At 37.5% G+C, this 17,521-nt stretch overlaps 1 protein-coding gene across 3 annotated transcripts in view; it reads right to left on the bottom strand.

Annotated features, from left to right (window-relative positions):
• The window catches only part of OSBPL1A (oxysterol binding protein like 1A), a 226,604-nt gene that overhangs the window by 126,113 nt on the left and 82,970 nt on the right, over positions 1 to 17,521 (bottom strand). For all 3 annotated transcript variants that reach the window (XM_029921355.1, XM_029921356.1, XM_029921357.1), the window contains one exon: positions 3,170 to 3,276. In XM_029921355.1, coding sequence (XP_029777215.1) covers positions 3,170 to 3,276 — 107 coding nt within the window. The remainder of the gene's footprint in view (positions 1 to 3,169; positions 3,277 to 17,521) is intronic.

The following is a 17,521-nucleotide window of genomic DNA, read 5'->3' as shown; positions in this document are numbered from 1 at the left end:
TCTATTGATCGGATCCCCATTATAGGCCAGGTGCTGTACAAGGGCTTTTGCCAATATGATCACATTTCCTATTCAAAATATTCTTTTTTGACTGGTCACCACTTTAAAATGGAAATTGTATATGAAAACTGAGGCAGAGAGATTAAATAGTAGAACATGATTAGACCCAGATCTCAGCGAGTTCAAAGCCTATGACTGTTCTTTTAATAAAATTTCCAGATACAGAAATGTAACATATGATTCCAGATAAATAAGGCATTACGATACCTAATTATTCTGTTCTGACCTCCATTATACTATTAGATTCTTATGTTAGTTCTTAGCCATTTGAAAAGCTGACTTTGATGGTGTTGTTTATCTTTTAATTATTTGAAGGGCCTTTACATGGTCTATAATCATTTTTCTCACAAGGAAATCCACAAATTCTACTGAGAACCTCAGAGCTGGTATCATATAGCATTAATTAAAAGAAACTTAAAGGTACTTTTAAAAGTTTGAAGCAATAAATACCACTTCCTAAATGAGCACTGTGTGCCACATGGTTGTTAATATGCTCTATATACATATTATTCATCTATATATATTTGATACCCATACCTGATACTAAGATGTTCATATATTTTCATTTTACAGAAACTAGCCCACTATATATAGCTCTCCTGTATTGAACGATGAAAATATCAAGGTTCAGAGAACTTAAGTAGCCCTTTGTCACTTGCAGAAGGATGGAAAGAACACAATCATTCCACAAATACTCAAATTTTCTTTAGACAATATCACTTCCTCCCAAAATGAGTTAAATCCAAAGTTAAAGACACAAAAACTCCAAACTGGCATCAGAGAAAAGGGGTCACAAGAGTTAATTAGATAGCATCCTACAATAACTGATTTGTACTCAGGGCTGACTATGTGTCAGGAACTATGCTAAGCATTTTGCTTACATTATGTTATTTTATCTTCATGACAAATTTAAAAGTCTAAAAGTCTTTAAGCTAATCAAATCTTGCACATCTAGATTTTCACAGAGAAGTAATCACTAGGCTGTATGTTTAAGCACAAAGTTTAAAAATTAGCATAGGTTGGCTTTTCCAAAAATTAAATTACTTCTAGCATTTGACTTAAAACTATATATCACTAAAACAAAGACGTTATTGATATATCCAGCAGGTGCCAGAGAAGAGATGTTAATGAGATTTGGTTTTACGATGTATTACGTATTATCTGAATCCCTAGACATCATCATTTGTTCATTTTAAAAATGTTCTACAATGCTATTTAGATTTATTTAGATCACTACATCATGCCTCATTTAAATAAGCTAGAATATGACATCACCAAAAAGTAAAAATGCTGTGAGGGGATATTTTTATTTTTTGAATATTTTTTATTTATTATTATTTTTCATAATAGTTTATTGTCAAATTGGTTTCCATATAACACCCAGTGCTTCTTCCCACAAATGCCTCCCCGTGAGGGGAAATTTTTAAACAGTACTGGAAAAATCTAACCATTTAAAATGTTTAATGAACAGGGGCCACTGGTTGGGCTCAGTCTGTAAAGCATCTGAATCTTGATTTCGACCCAGATCATGATCTCATAGTTCACGGGTTTGATCCTATGAACCCATGAATCCCTGCTTGAGATTCTCTCTCTCCCCCTCTCTCTCTCTGCCCTTTCCCTACTCACGGTCTCTCACACACATGTGCTCACTCTCAAAATAAATAAACATAAAAGAAGTTCGGTGAACAATTGTTTTCCTGTGATAGTTAATAAAATTCTGTTGGCTTCCTGGAAGTTTGTTTTAAATGAATTTCAAATGATTTACATATTTTTCTCCAGATAAAATATGGAATTTGTGGTATATATAATTGGCATTTAAAAAATTTTTACATGAACTCACAAGTCTTTTTATTTTTTTAATGCTTATTTTTTGAAAGAGAGAGAGACAGAGCATGAGTGAAGAAGGGGCAGAGAGATAGAGAGGAGGAGTCACAGAATCCAAAGCAGGCTCCAGGCCTTGAGCGGTCAGCACAGAGCTCAATGTGGGGCTCGAACTCCCAAACCATGAGATCGTGACCTGAGCCTAAGTCAGACGCTTAACCGACTGAGCCGCCAGGCGCCCCCACAAGGCTTCTAACCGTACGAAAATAAAATGTTACATCTTTACATACACATATCTCATATGTATGAGAGAAATCCACAAAATCATGTTCATCTACCTTGTTTGATCAAAACCTAGTTTCTAACTAAAAGGTACAAATAAATTGTAACCAGAATAAGAAATGTGGTGTCTTAATATAAAAGGCTTAAGACTGAACATATATGTAGAAATTAACAGAATGGAAAAGAAGGCCTATGGCTGCTTGGCTTACATTAACATCATCAAAATGAGAAGGGAAAAAAAATCCTAGTCCAGGCAACCAAAACCTATCTTTAAGATTTTTCAGTCTTCAGGGGCGCCTGGGTGGCTCAGTCGATTAAGCATCCTGACTTCAGCTCAGTTTATGATCTCACGGTTCGTGGGTTCGAGCCCCACGCGGGCTCTGTGCTGACAGCTAGCTCAATGCCTGGAACCTATTTCGGATTCTGTGTCTCCCTCTCTCTCTGACCCTCCCCTGCTCATGCTGTCTCTGTCTCTCAAAAATAAAATTAAAAAAAAAAAAACATTAAAAGATTTTTCAGTCTTTAGAAAAAGAGTTACTAATGAATGGATAAGCATATCTCTCTTACCAATATTTGGAAAAATAAATGTAATTTTTTGAAAGGGAGAAAGGAGGAGGAAAAGAACAAGATATTTCATCCATTGAGCTCGGTCCACACAGGCGAGTACGACAGCCTTCTATTTTCTAAATAAAAATGCTGTGTATTTTCTGACAAAACCTCTGGTATCCATGATAAGTTCGCAACTCTCTTATGCCACAAGAACTCTGAGTAGAACTCTAAAACATAGTTGACAAATATAGCTATATAATTAGAAATGAACATAAATTCAGAACCAAGCTTAATCAAGAATAAATGAGTTTTAAGTTTTAGTGAAAAATCTTTCACTTTCTTTGTTAAGACCATTTTCTTCTACCTTTGGATAATTTGAAAGCAAAGACTTATTGGATGATCGAGTATGTGATAGATACCCAGACAATTACTGAAAAATTCAATTCCAACTACCTACCCCTTCTTGTTTAGTGAAGAGATTAAGGCAATCACTCAAAGCTACACAAGTTTCTCTAGAAGCTTCAGAGACAACTTCAACTTTCTGAAGAAATGATGGAAGCATGTCTATAAGGAAAAATAAATACATAAAATTAGTGGGATTTTAAGACCACATTTTATATTATTTTTTAAAAGTAATCTCTATACCTAATGTGGTGCTCAGACTCAAGACCCTGAGATTAAGAGTTCCAAGTTCTACCGACTGAGCCAGCCAAGACCACATCCATTTTTATATTGGCTAACTTTATATTTCCTTGTAGCTGCCTTAAGCAAAGCATAGAGTATATTCCTTGAGCACCATTATTAAGCACCTACTGTATGCAGGGCACACATAAATTGGTACAGTAAAAGAAAGATGAACCTCTGTCATAAGAACGCCTATATCTTACAAAGAGTCAGGACTAAAACAAAAAATTTATAGGAATAAATAGTTTAAGAAAAGCAGCTGATTAACATTTCTTTTCATGATATTCTAGGCTAGAGAAGGAATTTTATTCAAAAGCCAAGTACTAGAAAGAGATAAAAATAATACTGTAGTTGACATGATGGGTGACATAACTCAACTTCCTCTGGTGCTTACTGAATAAATGTTTGGCATGTATAGGTCCTTTCACTGTCACAAATGTGTTCCTCTGGGGTCCCAGTATCTTTTGAATATAAACTGGGGACAAAAAATGGTATTATTAGGATCATCTCAGGTTCCCTAAGGAAAATCTTAATCCATTTACCCATTACAAAAAACAAAAACAACAAAAGAAAAAACAAAGGCTGGCAAGAGAAAGATGCAAAATGCACACACATCACTTAAAAAATAAGAAAAATGTCATCTCCTGTCCAGATTAATGCTGAAGAAATGTTCTTAACCGTAACAGTTTTGGACTTTGTGTTAATTATATATTAGGATCCTTTACGTGTGTCCCTTCTAGCCAATAAAAATAACATTAAGCAAGCTTGTCATCTAAAAAGAACTTAAAAGGAGAAAGACAAATCTATATCCCCCTTTGTAATTTTAAATAATCTTGATTAACTTAAAACAGGTTCTTAAAACAGAGTAACCAAGGTCAATAAGCAAAAGCAATCAAATCCAACAGCTGGAAATTTACAATTTTCATAAAAAACCAAATATTTTCAAATGAGTGGAAAAGAAAATAAATTCTACCAAAAACATAAACTATTTACAGTCATTATTTCTAGGTGATATAATTGTGACTTGTTCATTCTTTAATTTTCCAAGCTTTCTATAGGAATGTGATTTATTTTAGAAAAGAAAAGTCCTGAGGTTCCTCAAAAAACTATCGATAGAACTCCCTTATGACCCAGCAATAGCATTGCTGGGGATTTACCCAAGAGAGACAGAAATGCTGATGCATAGGAGCACATGTACCCAATGTTCATAGCAGCAATGTCAACAATAGCCAAAACATGGAAGGAGCCCAAATGTCCGTCACCTGACGAATGGATCAAGAAGATGTGGTATATATTCACGATGGAGTACTACATGGCAATGAGAGGGAATGACATATGGCCATTTGTAGGAAAGTGGATGGACCTTGAGGGTGTCATGCTGAGCGAAGTAAGCCAGGCACAGAAGGACAGAAACCATATGTTTGCACTCATAGGTCTAACAGGAAAACATGAGAGACCTAATGGAGAACCAGGGGGAGCGGAGGAGGGACAGAGAGCTGGGGAGAGAGAAGGTTGCAAAACTTGAGAGACTACTGAATGCTGGAAATGAACTGAGAATTGAAGGGAATGGGGAGGGGGGAAAAGAGGTGGTGGTGATGGTGGAGGGCACTTAAGGGGAAGAGCACTGGGTGTTGTATGGAAAACAATTTGACAATAAAATATTGAAAAAAAATTAAAAAAAAAAAAGAAAAGTCCTTTTCTTAGAAAAACTATTTCTCAAAACTCATAAGGCAAAAGTGGGCAACAAAAAGAAAAGGTCAGGAGCGCCTGGGTGGCTCAGTCGGTTGAGCATCAGACTCTTGATTTCAGCTCAGATCATGATCTCATGGTTCTTGAGATCAAGTCCGCACTGATGGTATGGGTCCTACCTGGAATCCTCTCTCTCCCTCTCCCTCTCTCCATCTCTTCAAAATAAATATTAATAAAAAAATAAAAAAGGAAAGGTCAGAGTAAATGAAGATATGAAGAAACTTTCATTACTATCTGGATATAAATACCAAAAGACATTTTATGCTATTTTTCATTTTATGGAATATAGTTTCCTAGTGTTAGCTATTCTTAGTAACACCCAAACAATTGAAAGCTACTATATCCTAAAATAAATTTCATTTCACATGCTTTATTTTTCATTTTGAATCTTTGATACACATTGTGAAGATTATTCTTTACTGAGTTGCTAAATAGCAAAAAAGAATACCATATGCCAGATGCCGTAGGACTTAAATAGTACCTCAGCAGATGTCTCACATAGAGCTGTGGCTTGAGTACCGTGAGGGGATGTACAAAAAAATCAGGCACAGCCTCTGCCTTCCATAAATGCACTGGGTAATCTAGTAATTTTCCACTTTGATGACACAAATGGTCAGAAGATGGAAGCACAGTCATTCATGGATGTCTTTCTTTTTATTAAATACCACGACGTACTTAATCATCCACAGTTCTGCGCTTTAGATACTTAATACTTTATATACTTGTTGATTCACATATAACATTACATGTCAATATAAATTTTTATGAATTTCAAGATTTTAAACAAAACTAGTTCTGTAACCTTTTAAAGGATACTTCAAGAAACATATATTGACTTTTAAGAATCCATTGAGAATGTGTTCGACTCTTTTGTCCCCAAACACCATTTCTCTGACAGTCTGGTGTTCAAGCAAGAATTTGAAATTAACATTAATGTGCACAGTAGCTCTGCATAAGAACTGATATGTTAGTGCCAAGGTAGCACATCAGAGGCCAGTTGGTTCATAGGGGCACGCTTCACATATGATAATGTCTGCATACTGTTATATAAAAAGAAAAGTGCTAAGCTTCTAGTAAAGTTATCAACTGGGAATCACTGTAAATCTGTGTTAGCCAATTAATATCTAGAAACTATATCATAATGAACATATGTCAAAAGGCTAGTATGTAACCACATTTAGCCTATTATAGGAATTGGACACTTAATTTTGATGAATAATATTTTTTGTACTAAAAATGTTTTTGAACTCAGGAAAGTTGCTAGAAGATCTCATGTGAAAAACAACTTTAGAGACATGTATAAAAAGCTTACAATCTGTCATTTTCATAACACTGTAGAATTTTTAATTGGTTAAGTTTTAAAACTATTGAAGGAAATGCTGGTTTCTTCTTATATTAGCAAATTAACCTAATACAGATGACCTCCATTGTTCTCCTAATATAGAAAAAAAGTCCACATTCCTTCGCCAACAGTAAGACACCCTATAAGTTGAATCAGTTTCAGCTATATTATTTTTCTCAAAGTATTTGTTTTCCTAGAAATATCCTACTTTACAGCCTCCAAACCTTTGTTCAAGATGTTTCTTTTGTGAAAACTGGAAATAATAATTACTCATAATCAGAAGTTTCTCCACTTAAACCTTTTTTGTTCCAGGCCAAAGGCCAAGTTCAAATGTCATCCTTCTCATGAAGACTTAAATATTTTTTTTAAGATGAAGAAAAAAAGGCAATGCATCTGACTAAGTACATTAAGAGACATGATCTAACCTACATGCAAAGAGGCATTTTAAAAACTGACTTTCACACCTAATTGTAATTATATAATGCCTCAAGAAAATCAGTATGCTCTCTTCAAAAAAGGAGAAAAAAATTATCTGCATATAAAAATCAACTGATGTTCTAAAAACATTTACATAAAATTGCAAATTGAAAAAAATTGAGAGGTCACACTGTTGAAGAACATAAATGTATCCTTTTGTTGTTCAAATTAAGATGACTACCATAAACACAATTATTCACTAAACAAGTACTACTAACCATTCTATCTATATAATCTGTATTAGCTGCAACGGAGAATATAAAATACATAGTTCAAAACAGCATGTGTAAAATGAGTTATAGCATGAGTTAAATAAGAATAAAAATATATCAGGGATGTTATAAGACACAGATAGCAAACAAATTATGCATAGTTTTAAAAAAAATGTCAAATACTAAGAGAAAGGAATAACCATTACAGGATGGAGTGATTGAGTAGAGTCTGATAAGAGATGAGACTTGAGTTGGATCTTGGGGAACAAGTAATAGTTTTATTGTTAAATATCATGCCCAATAAGGGAAACATATCTAAAATGTCTATAATTATTATTTTCTGATAGTACAGAGAACACTGGTCCTGAAAAAGGATCATAGCAGAATTGTGATCAAGGGGAACTTCAGAGAGCCAAGAGGCACCTACTGCAGACCAAGAGGCCACCATGTGATGGTTGGGCCCTGACTTACACAATCTACTTTACACATACTACCTTGACAAAACAAAGTTAGTACTTGTTTCTGAGTTCAAAAGAAATAAGTTATAAATGTATAAGCTAGGTAAGTAGGTGATTCAATTCATCCACTCAAAACATGTACAGCTGGCCCTTGAGCAACATGGGGGTTGGGGCATCGACTCCCTCACAGTTGAAAATCCATTTATAATCTTTGACTTCCCTGAAACTTAACTACTAACAGCCTACTGTTGACCAGAAGCCTTACCAATAACATAAACACTTAGTTAACACATATTTCGTATGCTGTCCTATATACTGCATTCTTAATTAAGCTAAAGAAAATATTAAGAAAATCATAAGGAATAGAAATTTCATTTATAGTACTATCCTATACATACACACACACATACACACACACACACACACACACACACACACACACACACAAAGCCACATGTAAGTGGACTTAGGCAGTTCAAACCCATGTTGTTCAAGGATCAACTGTATAGATGTCAAGTGCCCATATATGCCATGCACTAAGGTGAAGATTATCAGCAAATAGAAGACAAAAATTCCTGCCTTCATAGAGTTTATATTCTAATAGGAGAGGCAGACAATCAACTACAATACATATACAGCAAGTCTGATAGTGACAGAAAGAAAAAACAAAGCAAGGTAGGGGAATATCAAGTGTTATGGGGAGGTGAAAGTTTAGACAGGATGAGGTGTCAGGGTCCTGGCAGGAGAGAGCCAGCAAACTGGAAGGGCACCTGTAAACTCTTTGAAAAAACATTACACACGGAGGAACAAACTAACAGACTGCCATATAGGACAGCTGTCACCCTGGAATGGAGAGGCAAAAGGATGGGTCAGTGTCCCTAAGCCCAGCAGGAGCTGGAGTCACAGGTGGGGGACCTTCAGCCAGGCGCAGAAACAGCAGTGCTATTACACCACAGCCCTGCTGGAGGGCATGAGGACAACGCCTGACTTCTCTGGTCCCCTCCACCAATCTTCTGACAGGGTCTCCCTTTTGCTGAATCCAATCAGAAGCCTGAGTGAGAAGACCCCAGTAACGCAGTCTGTAGTGATCAGTGGCCCCCAGCACCAAGCAGGGCAGAGAATGGATGTCGGGGAGCAAACCAAGGCAGGCAGCAAGAGAAAGCCAAAAGGTTCTGTTTGAGCAAAGACCTGAGCATATAAGGACGTGTGTGAATATCCTGAGGAAAGGCTCCCAGACAGAGGGCCGGCACAGCCCAGGCCTGAGGCAGGAGTATGCCCAGGTTCTCCGAGGGACAGCCAGAAGGCCAGTGAGGCCGGAAGATGCACAAGCAGGGTAACTAGGAGATGAGGACAGAGAGGTCCAGAAGGACTGAAAAGGTTTGGGAGTCATCAGAAGGAACTGGTCTTTCATTGTTAGTAAGATGACCTGGAATCTACTACATGATTTGAGCAAAGAACACTGTACACTGATGTTTTAGAAGGGTCCCTGAGGCAGGGACTAGCGGGGCAAGGGTGGAGTCTGAGGGCCAGTTAGAAGGGCTTTTCAATACCCTGCGTGAAAGACAATGATGGCTTGGGCCACCGGGCAACAGTGAAGGAGGCAGCAAGTATGTTTACTCAAAGCCTACATTTTGAGCAAAGTTTTAAGTGGGTTGAACAAAAATGCTTTTTCCTTAAGAGCTTTTACCTTTTAAATAATTGGAATCATTCTAATTTCTTAAACCAGGGATTTGCTATGCACTGAGTAACATGCAATAAAGTGTACTTGTTAAAGTTGGCATACAAAGTATATCTTTTTTAGAAAGTCATTTAGGCAATACATCAATCAGCTCACAAATGTTAATATGCTCCCAACCCACTAATCTCACTTCCAAGAATCCTATGGTAGTAAAGTTATCAAATTTAAATGTACAACATTATTCAGAATAGTCAAAAACTGGCTACTACTTAAGGGTAAATTTAGGACTTTATGGAAGAACAGATTGCCCAGTCTTGAGGGAATCTTCCAAAAGTGTTAATATTTTAGGTGATTTTCTTTGTTTTTGCAATCAGGTTTTTGCTAAAGATAAAATAGTAGAGGTTTCGAAACTACATTCACTGAACCCTGAAGGGTATGTTGCCAATGCCGGATACCTAAATTTTGGCGTTCATCCAAACAGAAATTAGGTTTAAGGAAATAAAGTGGTATTTCAAAAAGGACACTATGTACCAAAATATAGAATGAATATAGAGAGTAGCCAACTTACAATAGTTTGCTTACCATTTTTTGACTTCATAATGATATGAACACAAAACACATTCAGTAGAAACCATACTTCAAATTCTGACTTTTGATCTTTCCCTGGGTTAGCAATATGCAGTATGATGCTCTCTCGTGATGCAGGCTGTGGCAGCGGGCTTGTTACACTTACAACCACCCTGTATCCAGATAGCCATTGTTTTCACTTTTGGCATGGTGGTCGAGAAATTACATGGTATTTAACACTTACTATAAAATAGGCTGTGTGGCAGATGATTTTTCCCAACTGCTGGCTAATGTTAATGTTCCGAGCACATTTAAGGTAGGCTAGGCTAAGCTATCTATGATGGTTAGTAGGTCAGGTATATTAAATGCATTTTTGACATAACTAGATTTTCAGTTTACAACTGATTTATCAGGACATAGGACATAACCCCATCAGAAGTTGAGGAGGATCTGTAATCATAAATAAAACTGAAAAATAAATTTGTGATTGGGCTATGAAAGTCCTTAAATGCTAGGATAAAGAGTTTGCATTTTTATTGTACAGTTTCAAAGACCCAAACATTTTTTCAATGGAAAAAAAAATTATGATCAAAAAAATACCATTCTAAAATTAATCTGGCAGCAATAATGCAGTATTTAATAGAATCTGAGTTGGATATGTTCTTAAAAGCCTTCGGACTCCCTCTAAGGATGAATGCAGGGGGTTCCAGGAGGCAGGGAGACCACAGGGGAACCTCCTGCAGTGACATGGATTTGACGGGATACAGAGTCCAACGAGCATGGCAGAAGTTGGAATAAGAAGGGAGGGGAATCTTAATGATCACTTAATTTTTGTACTGAAATATAAGAACAATTACAACCCCAAGATCTAGATTCTGTGCATAAACATTTTAGTTTTTCATCCTGAGAAGTTATTGGCAAACTATGTAGACAGTTTGAAGTAGGACGTGTTCTGTCAAGCTCCTAGCTATCAGCAATAAAATACATGGTGCAAGATTATTCTGTCTTTGGCATTAAGCTTCAACTCTTTAATTCCATTCATGAAACCATCTTAACCCTATTTACTATTTATATAATATGCAGACTTATCTATACCCATCTTTCAAAAATTGATGTTTACAACTGTTTGCGTATAAACCATTGAATTTAATTGTAGATATATAAAATAGCATTGTCAGATCATAGTCAAATATCTCAAAATTTCCCAGATGGCACTATCCAAAATATAGTATCTTCTGTAATATTGAATATTATGCATATTTCTAAAAACACAGAAGATGCATACCATTACTGAGTGACATGTCATACAGATAATATGAACCAAGAGATTTGACTCAAGGTTTGATAAAAATCCCAAAACTTAATTTGGTTGTCATTCTGATGTAATTTCTTTCTTTGTTATATGTTAAAGGAATTAATCTCTATATTTCAACTAACTCTGGACATTTTCTACATCTTTTAAACGTTGTTGGTATCTCTTCTTACTTTTGATGTTTCTTCAAGATGGTATTTTAAAAGCTCATTGATTGCATTACTGTTGCATTATGTAAATATACTAAAAACGACACACAAGGGTACACTTCACATGGGTGAATGGTAGAGTATGTGAATTCTACCTAATGAAACTGTTCTTATTTAAAAAGACCTAAAAAGAAGGCGGTGGGGGCAGTGCCTGGATGGCTTAGTCAATTGAGCGACCGACTTCAGCTCAGGTCATGATCTCATGGTTCACAGGTTTGGGCCCCACATCAGGCTCTGTGCTGACAGCTCAGAGCCTGGAGCCTGCTTCGGATTCTGTGCTTTCTCCTCTCTCTGCCCCTCCCCAGCTCATGCTCTGTCTCTCCATAATAAAGAAATGTAAAAAAAATTTTTTTTAAAGTCCTGAGGATGAAGAGTGCTAAATAATACAATATTCCAGCTCACAATCAAAATAACTTAACTTCTTTCCTTCTCAAAGATATCATTGCTGATACAAATACACATTTGTGGAACTTACATAAAGGGATGCCTGAGGTCCACTTGAACAGATATAAAATACTTTCGTGTGATTAAAAATGATAGTTAAAATCAGAGACAAGTAAATCAACTATATTTTAGTGAAGTTATTTATAAACTATCATAGCTAAAATCTAAAACAATGGTTAAAAGTCTAAAGTCTAAAAAACAGTTTTTAACTTACAAAGTAATAATTGTTTCTGAATATGTAATTTTTATATTGGAGTTTTCATATTTTATTTTGACTTTTAGAGTATTTATAGTCAACCCTTGATAATTCAAAACTAATGGAGATTGAAGATATAAAAAATTACTACTGAAAGATAGATTAAACATTAGACAGACAAGTTCATATGTACATTCACAGAATCATGAAAGGCCAAGACCTGGAAACAACCAACATCTTCATTTGGGAAAATGAGGCTCAGAGAAGTTAAATGTTCTGTTTAAAGTAACAACCGGTTAAGTGGCAGAACAATGATTCAAACCTAAGACAGTTTGATTCTAAAGTTCAAGTCTTCTAGGATTCATAAGAATTCTCATTATGTAGCCAAAATGAATTTAGAGCTCCCAAATGTTACCTTTTCCTTTTCTTAAAATGAAAAATGAGAGAAGCCAAGATGGCGGAGAGGAAGGGAGCTCTGTAAACTCCGTCTGCCCCATCTATCGAACTGAGAAGGGCATTACTCTCATCTGCAAGTGCGGAAGGAGAAAATACAAACTCCAGAAAGAAGACAACCTCAAAGATACCTGAGTGAGTGAGTGCAAACTGGGGAGATTGGAAAACGAGCCAGCCCAAGAAGGGCAGGGGAGGTGGCAGCCCCAGCCCAACACAGAGCAAGCACGGGGAGCCCGTGAGAACAAAGGGAAGAGAAAGAGAAACTGCACATGCTCATAGTACTGTCTCTGGGGAAGGGATAAAGAGCGTTTAACTGCGCTCAAAGAGAGAAACTCTCACTCCATATATAACAGCTGGGTAGCCCAAATCCCAAACCCTGGTGGCACAAGGAAAAGAACAGCTTCCATCCCTATGCCATCCCGGCGGGGAGTTGGTGGCCGCCATGGCGGCACCAAGGGTGCTCACTTAGACCTCGGCTGTGGGGGTGGGAGCACGCACCTCATTTCCACGGCGCATCTCACCTCCAGCATTGGCCACGCAAACACACAAATCCCGAATTCCAGGCGCCAACAGGGAAAAAACAGCCTCCACCCCAACTTGATCCTGGCAGGGAGCTGGCGGCGGTGGAGGCCAGGGCTCTCACTTCCGCTGCAAGAGCTTGCAGCTCATTTCCGGCAGCACCCAGCGCCTTGGGCAGCATCAGCGCGAATCCCAGCTGGCGCCAAGAGAAACTGATCCCTCCCCCTAGCGATCGCAATCCCGGCTGGGGGCTGGGACTCCACAGCATCTGTGAGGGCCTGCACACCGCCTCAGGACGCAGCAGTGCAAATCCTGGCCTGAGCCAAGAGAATCTGATCCTTCCCCCTAAGAAGCCAGCCGCCAAAGCAAGTACATCTCACCTGTGGTAGCTGAAAAGTGCATGGACTAGGACTTTGAACCAGGGCGGGCTTGGAAAATACAACTTGGCTCAGCTGTGGCACAAGGAGATTGGACTCATTAGAGTGGCCTACAGTGCCTAGTTCCAGCGGAGTATGGCGTGCCGGCATTTTACTCTCTCTAGCCACGAAGGTGGAGCCTCTGAGAGCAGCCCCCAAGACCAACTACACCAAACTACATCTATCCGCAAAGGGGAGCTGCTACTTTTTTTTCTCTTTTTCTCTTTTTTTCTTGTGTTTATTATTACTACTTTTTTTACTTAAAATTTTTAAAAAATTTCTACTCCTTATTTTCGTTTCTCCCTTTTTTTTTTCTATCTTGCAATCCAGATATATTCTCCTGTATCTCATCCTTATCTTTCCCCTCAACTGGTCATACATGTTTAGACGGCCCATTGTCCTTTGCTGTCTCTGACCCCCTTTATTATTTTCTTCTTCTCTTCTTTTCGTCTCTTTCCTCTCCATTTTCTTTCTTTCCTTTCCTCTTTTTAATGTGTTTGTTTGATTTGTCTGTGCGTTTCTGTGCTTCTGTACCCTCTGTGTTTGTCTGTGTGTTTTCCTTCTAAGGGCTACACCAAGAAACAAGCCAAAGTGTTCATGTCGGCAAGTCCCAAATATCGCTGAGTAGGGAAATAAAATATTAAAAGGCACAACAAGAGAAACTGAGAGACACCACTAAAAGAATATTTCCTGAAATGACAGGCCCTGGACAGTCAATAAGCCTCCTTTAACAGAGCAGTATAAACAGGTGCACAGCGCACAACCAGCTTTTTAAAACTGACAAGAGACAGAAAACTAGCAAAAATGACAAAAGGAAGGAACTCTCCCCTGAAGAACTTCCAGAAAGAAGTCACAGCCACAGAACAGCTCAAGGCAGATCTAGACAACATACCGGATCAAGCATTTAAATAACTTGTCATAAAATTAATCACTGGGGTTGAAAAAATCATCAAAGCAGCAACTGAGACAATGAGTAGGAACATTGAAAATACGTGTGATGAGTTTAAAAAAAGACTAAAATGAGGTGAATAACAAAATGGAGGCGGCCACCTCAAGGATTGACGAGGCAGAGAGAAGAATAGGTGAATTCGAAGATATAGTTATAGCAAAAGAGGAAGCTGAAAAAAAGAGAGAGAAATTGATCCAAGAGCAGGAAAGGAGAATTTGAGACCTGAGTGATACAATCGAACAGAACACATCCATATCATAGGAATTCCTGAAGAGGAAGACAGAGAGAAAGGTCCTGAAGGGATACTAGACCAAATTATAACTGAGAATTTCCCAAATCTGGGAAAAGAAATAGACATTCAAATTCAAGAGGCACAAAGAACCCCCTTAAGACGTAATTTGAATCGGCCCTCAGCACGACATATCATAGTGAAACTGGCAAAATATAAAGATAAAGAGAGAATTCTGAAAGCAGCTAGGGAGAAAAGGGCCCTCACGTACAAAGGGAAACCTATCAGAGTGGCTACAGACCTATCTAATGAAACTTGGCAGGCCAGGAAGGAATGGCAGGAAATCTTGAATGTGATGAACAGAAAAAACATGCAGCCAAGAATCCTTTATCCAGCAAGCCTGTCATTCAAAATAGAAAGAGAGATAAAGGTGTTCCCAAATAAACAAAAATTGAGAGAATTCATGACCAACAAACAGCCCCACAAGAAATCCTAAGAGGGACTCTATGAAGAAAATGTTGCAAAGAATACAAGGTGCCAGGGACACCACTATAAACATGAATTATATGGAGAACACAATGAGTCTAAACCCACATTTTTCAATAATAACACTGAATGTAAATGGACTGAATGCTGCAACCAAACGACACAGGGTAGCAGAATGGATAAAAAAATAAAATCCATTTATTTGCTGTCTACAAGAGACAGCATTTTCGACCTGAAGATCCCTTCATGTTGAAAGTAAAGGGATGGAGAAATATCTATCATGCAACTGGAAACCAAAAGAAAGGCAGAGTAGCCATACTTAATCAGACAAACTGGACTTTAAAGTAAAGGCAGTAATAAGAGATGAAGAAGGACATGATATAATAATTACAGGATCTCTCCATCAGGAAGAGCTAACAATTACAAATATCTATGCACCAAATTCAGGAGCGCCCAAATACATAAAACAATTAATTACAGTCAGAAACAATCTTATTGATAATAATGTGCGAATTGCAGGGGACTTTAATACGCCACTGACAGCAATGGATAATAGATCAACCAGACAGAAAATCACTAAAGAAACAATGGACCTGAACGACACATTGGAACACATGGAATTGACAGATATATTTAGAACTCTGCATTCTGAAGTTAGGAAATTCACCTTCTTTTCGAGTGCACATGGTACATTCTCCAAGATAGATCACATACTGGGGCATAAAGCAGCCCTCCATAAATATAAATGAATAGAGATCATACTATGCACACTTTCAGATCACAATGCTATGACTTGAAATCAACCACAGGAAAAAGTCTGGAAAACCTCCAAAAATGTGGAGCTTTAAAACCACCCTACTAAAGAACGATTGGGCTAACCAGGCAATTAGAGAAGAAATTAAAAATATATATGGAAACAAATGAAAATGAAAATACAACAATCCAAAATCTCTGGAACGCAACAAAGAGGAAAGTATATTGCAATCCAGGCCAATTTCAACAAACTAGAAAAAGCGCAAATTCAAAATCTAATGAAGCACCTACTGGAACTAAAAGGGAAGCAGCAAGAGTACCCCAAACCCAGCAGAAGAAAAGAAATAATAAAGATCAGGGCAGAAATAAACAATACAGAATCAAAAAAAAAAAAAAAACCAATCAAGTGGATCAACGAAACCAAGAGTTGGTTCTTTAAAAAAATAAACAAAATTGATAAACCTCCAGCCAGGCTCCTCAGAAAGAAAAGAGAGAGCACCCAGATAGACAAAATCATGAATGAAAAGGGTCTATTAAAACCAATCCCTTAGAAATACAAGCAATCATCAGAGATTACTATGAAAAATTATATGCCAACAAACTGAACACAGAAGAAATGGACAAATTCCTAAATGCACATGCACTGCCAAAATTCAAACAGAAAGAGATAGAAAGCATGAATAGACCAATAACCAGTGAAGAAATCAACTCCATTATCAAAAATCTCCCAACAAATAAGAACCCAGGGCCAGATGGCTTCCCAGGGGAATTCTACCAGACATTTAAAGCAGAGCTCATACCCATTCTTCTCAAACTATTCCAAAAAATAGAAATTGAAGGAAGACTTCCAAACTCATTCTACACAGCCAGACAGATACCCAAGCCAGACAGAGACCCAGCCAAAAAAGAGAACTACAGTCCAATACCTTAATGAATACAGATGCAAAAATACTCAACAAGATACTAGCAAATCGAATTCAACAGCATATAAAAAGAATTATCCATCATGATCAAGTGGGATTCATTCCTGGGTTACAGGGCTGGTTCAATATTTGCAAATCCATCAATGTGATCCACCACATTAACAAAAGAAAGGATAAAAACCATATGATCCTGTCGTTAGGTGCAGAAAAAGCCTGTGACAAAATACAGCACCATTTCTTAATAAAAACCCTTGAGAAAGTTGGAATAGAAGGAACTTACTAAACATTATAAAAGCAGCTTATGAAAAACCCACAGCTAATATCATCCTCAATGGGGAAAAACGGAGAGCTTTCCCCCTGAGATCAGGAACACGACAGGGGTGTCCACTCTCACCACTGCTGTTTAACATAGTGCTGGAAGTCCTAGCATCAGCAATCAGACAACAAAAGGAAATAAAGGGCATAAGAATTGGCAAAGAAGAAGTCAAACTTTCACTTTTCGCAGAGACATGATACCCTATATGGAAAACCCCGCAGACTCCACCAGAAGCCTTCTAGAACTGATCAATGAATTCAGTAAAGTTGCAGGGTATAAAATCAATGTAGAGAAATCAGTTGCATTCCTATACACCAATAATGAAACAGCAGAAAGAGAAATCAAGAAACTGACCCCATTCACGATTGCACAAAAAAACATCAAATACCTAGGAGTAAACCTAACCAAGGATGTAAAAGACCTATATGATGAAAACT

This window comes from Suricata suricatta, chromosome 14 (assembly GCF_006229205.1).
Source record: "Suricata suricatta isolate VVHF042 chromosome 14, meerkat_22Aug2017_6uvM2_HiC, whole genome shotgun sequence".
Taxonomy (NCBI): Eukaryota; Metazoa; Chordata; class Mammalia; order Carnivora; family Herpestidae; genus Suricata; species Suricata suricatta.
Note: the sequence above shows the minus strand (reverse complement) of the source record. Positions and strands in the feature narration are given on the sequence as shown.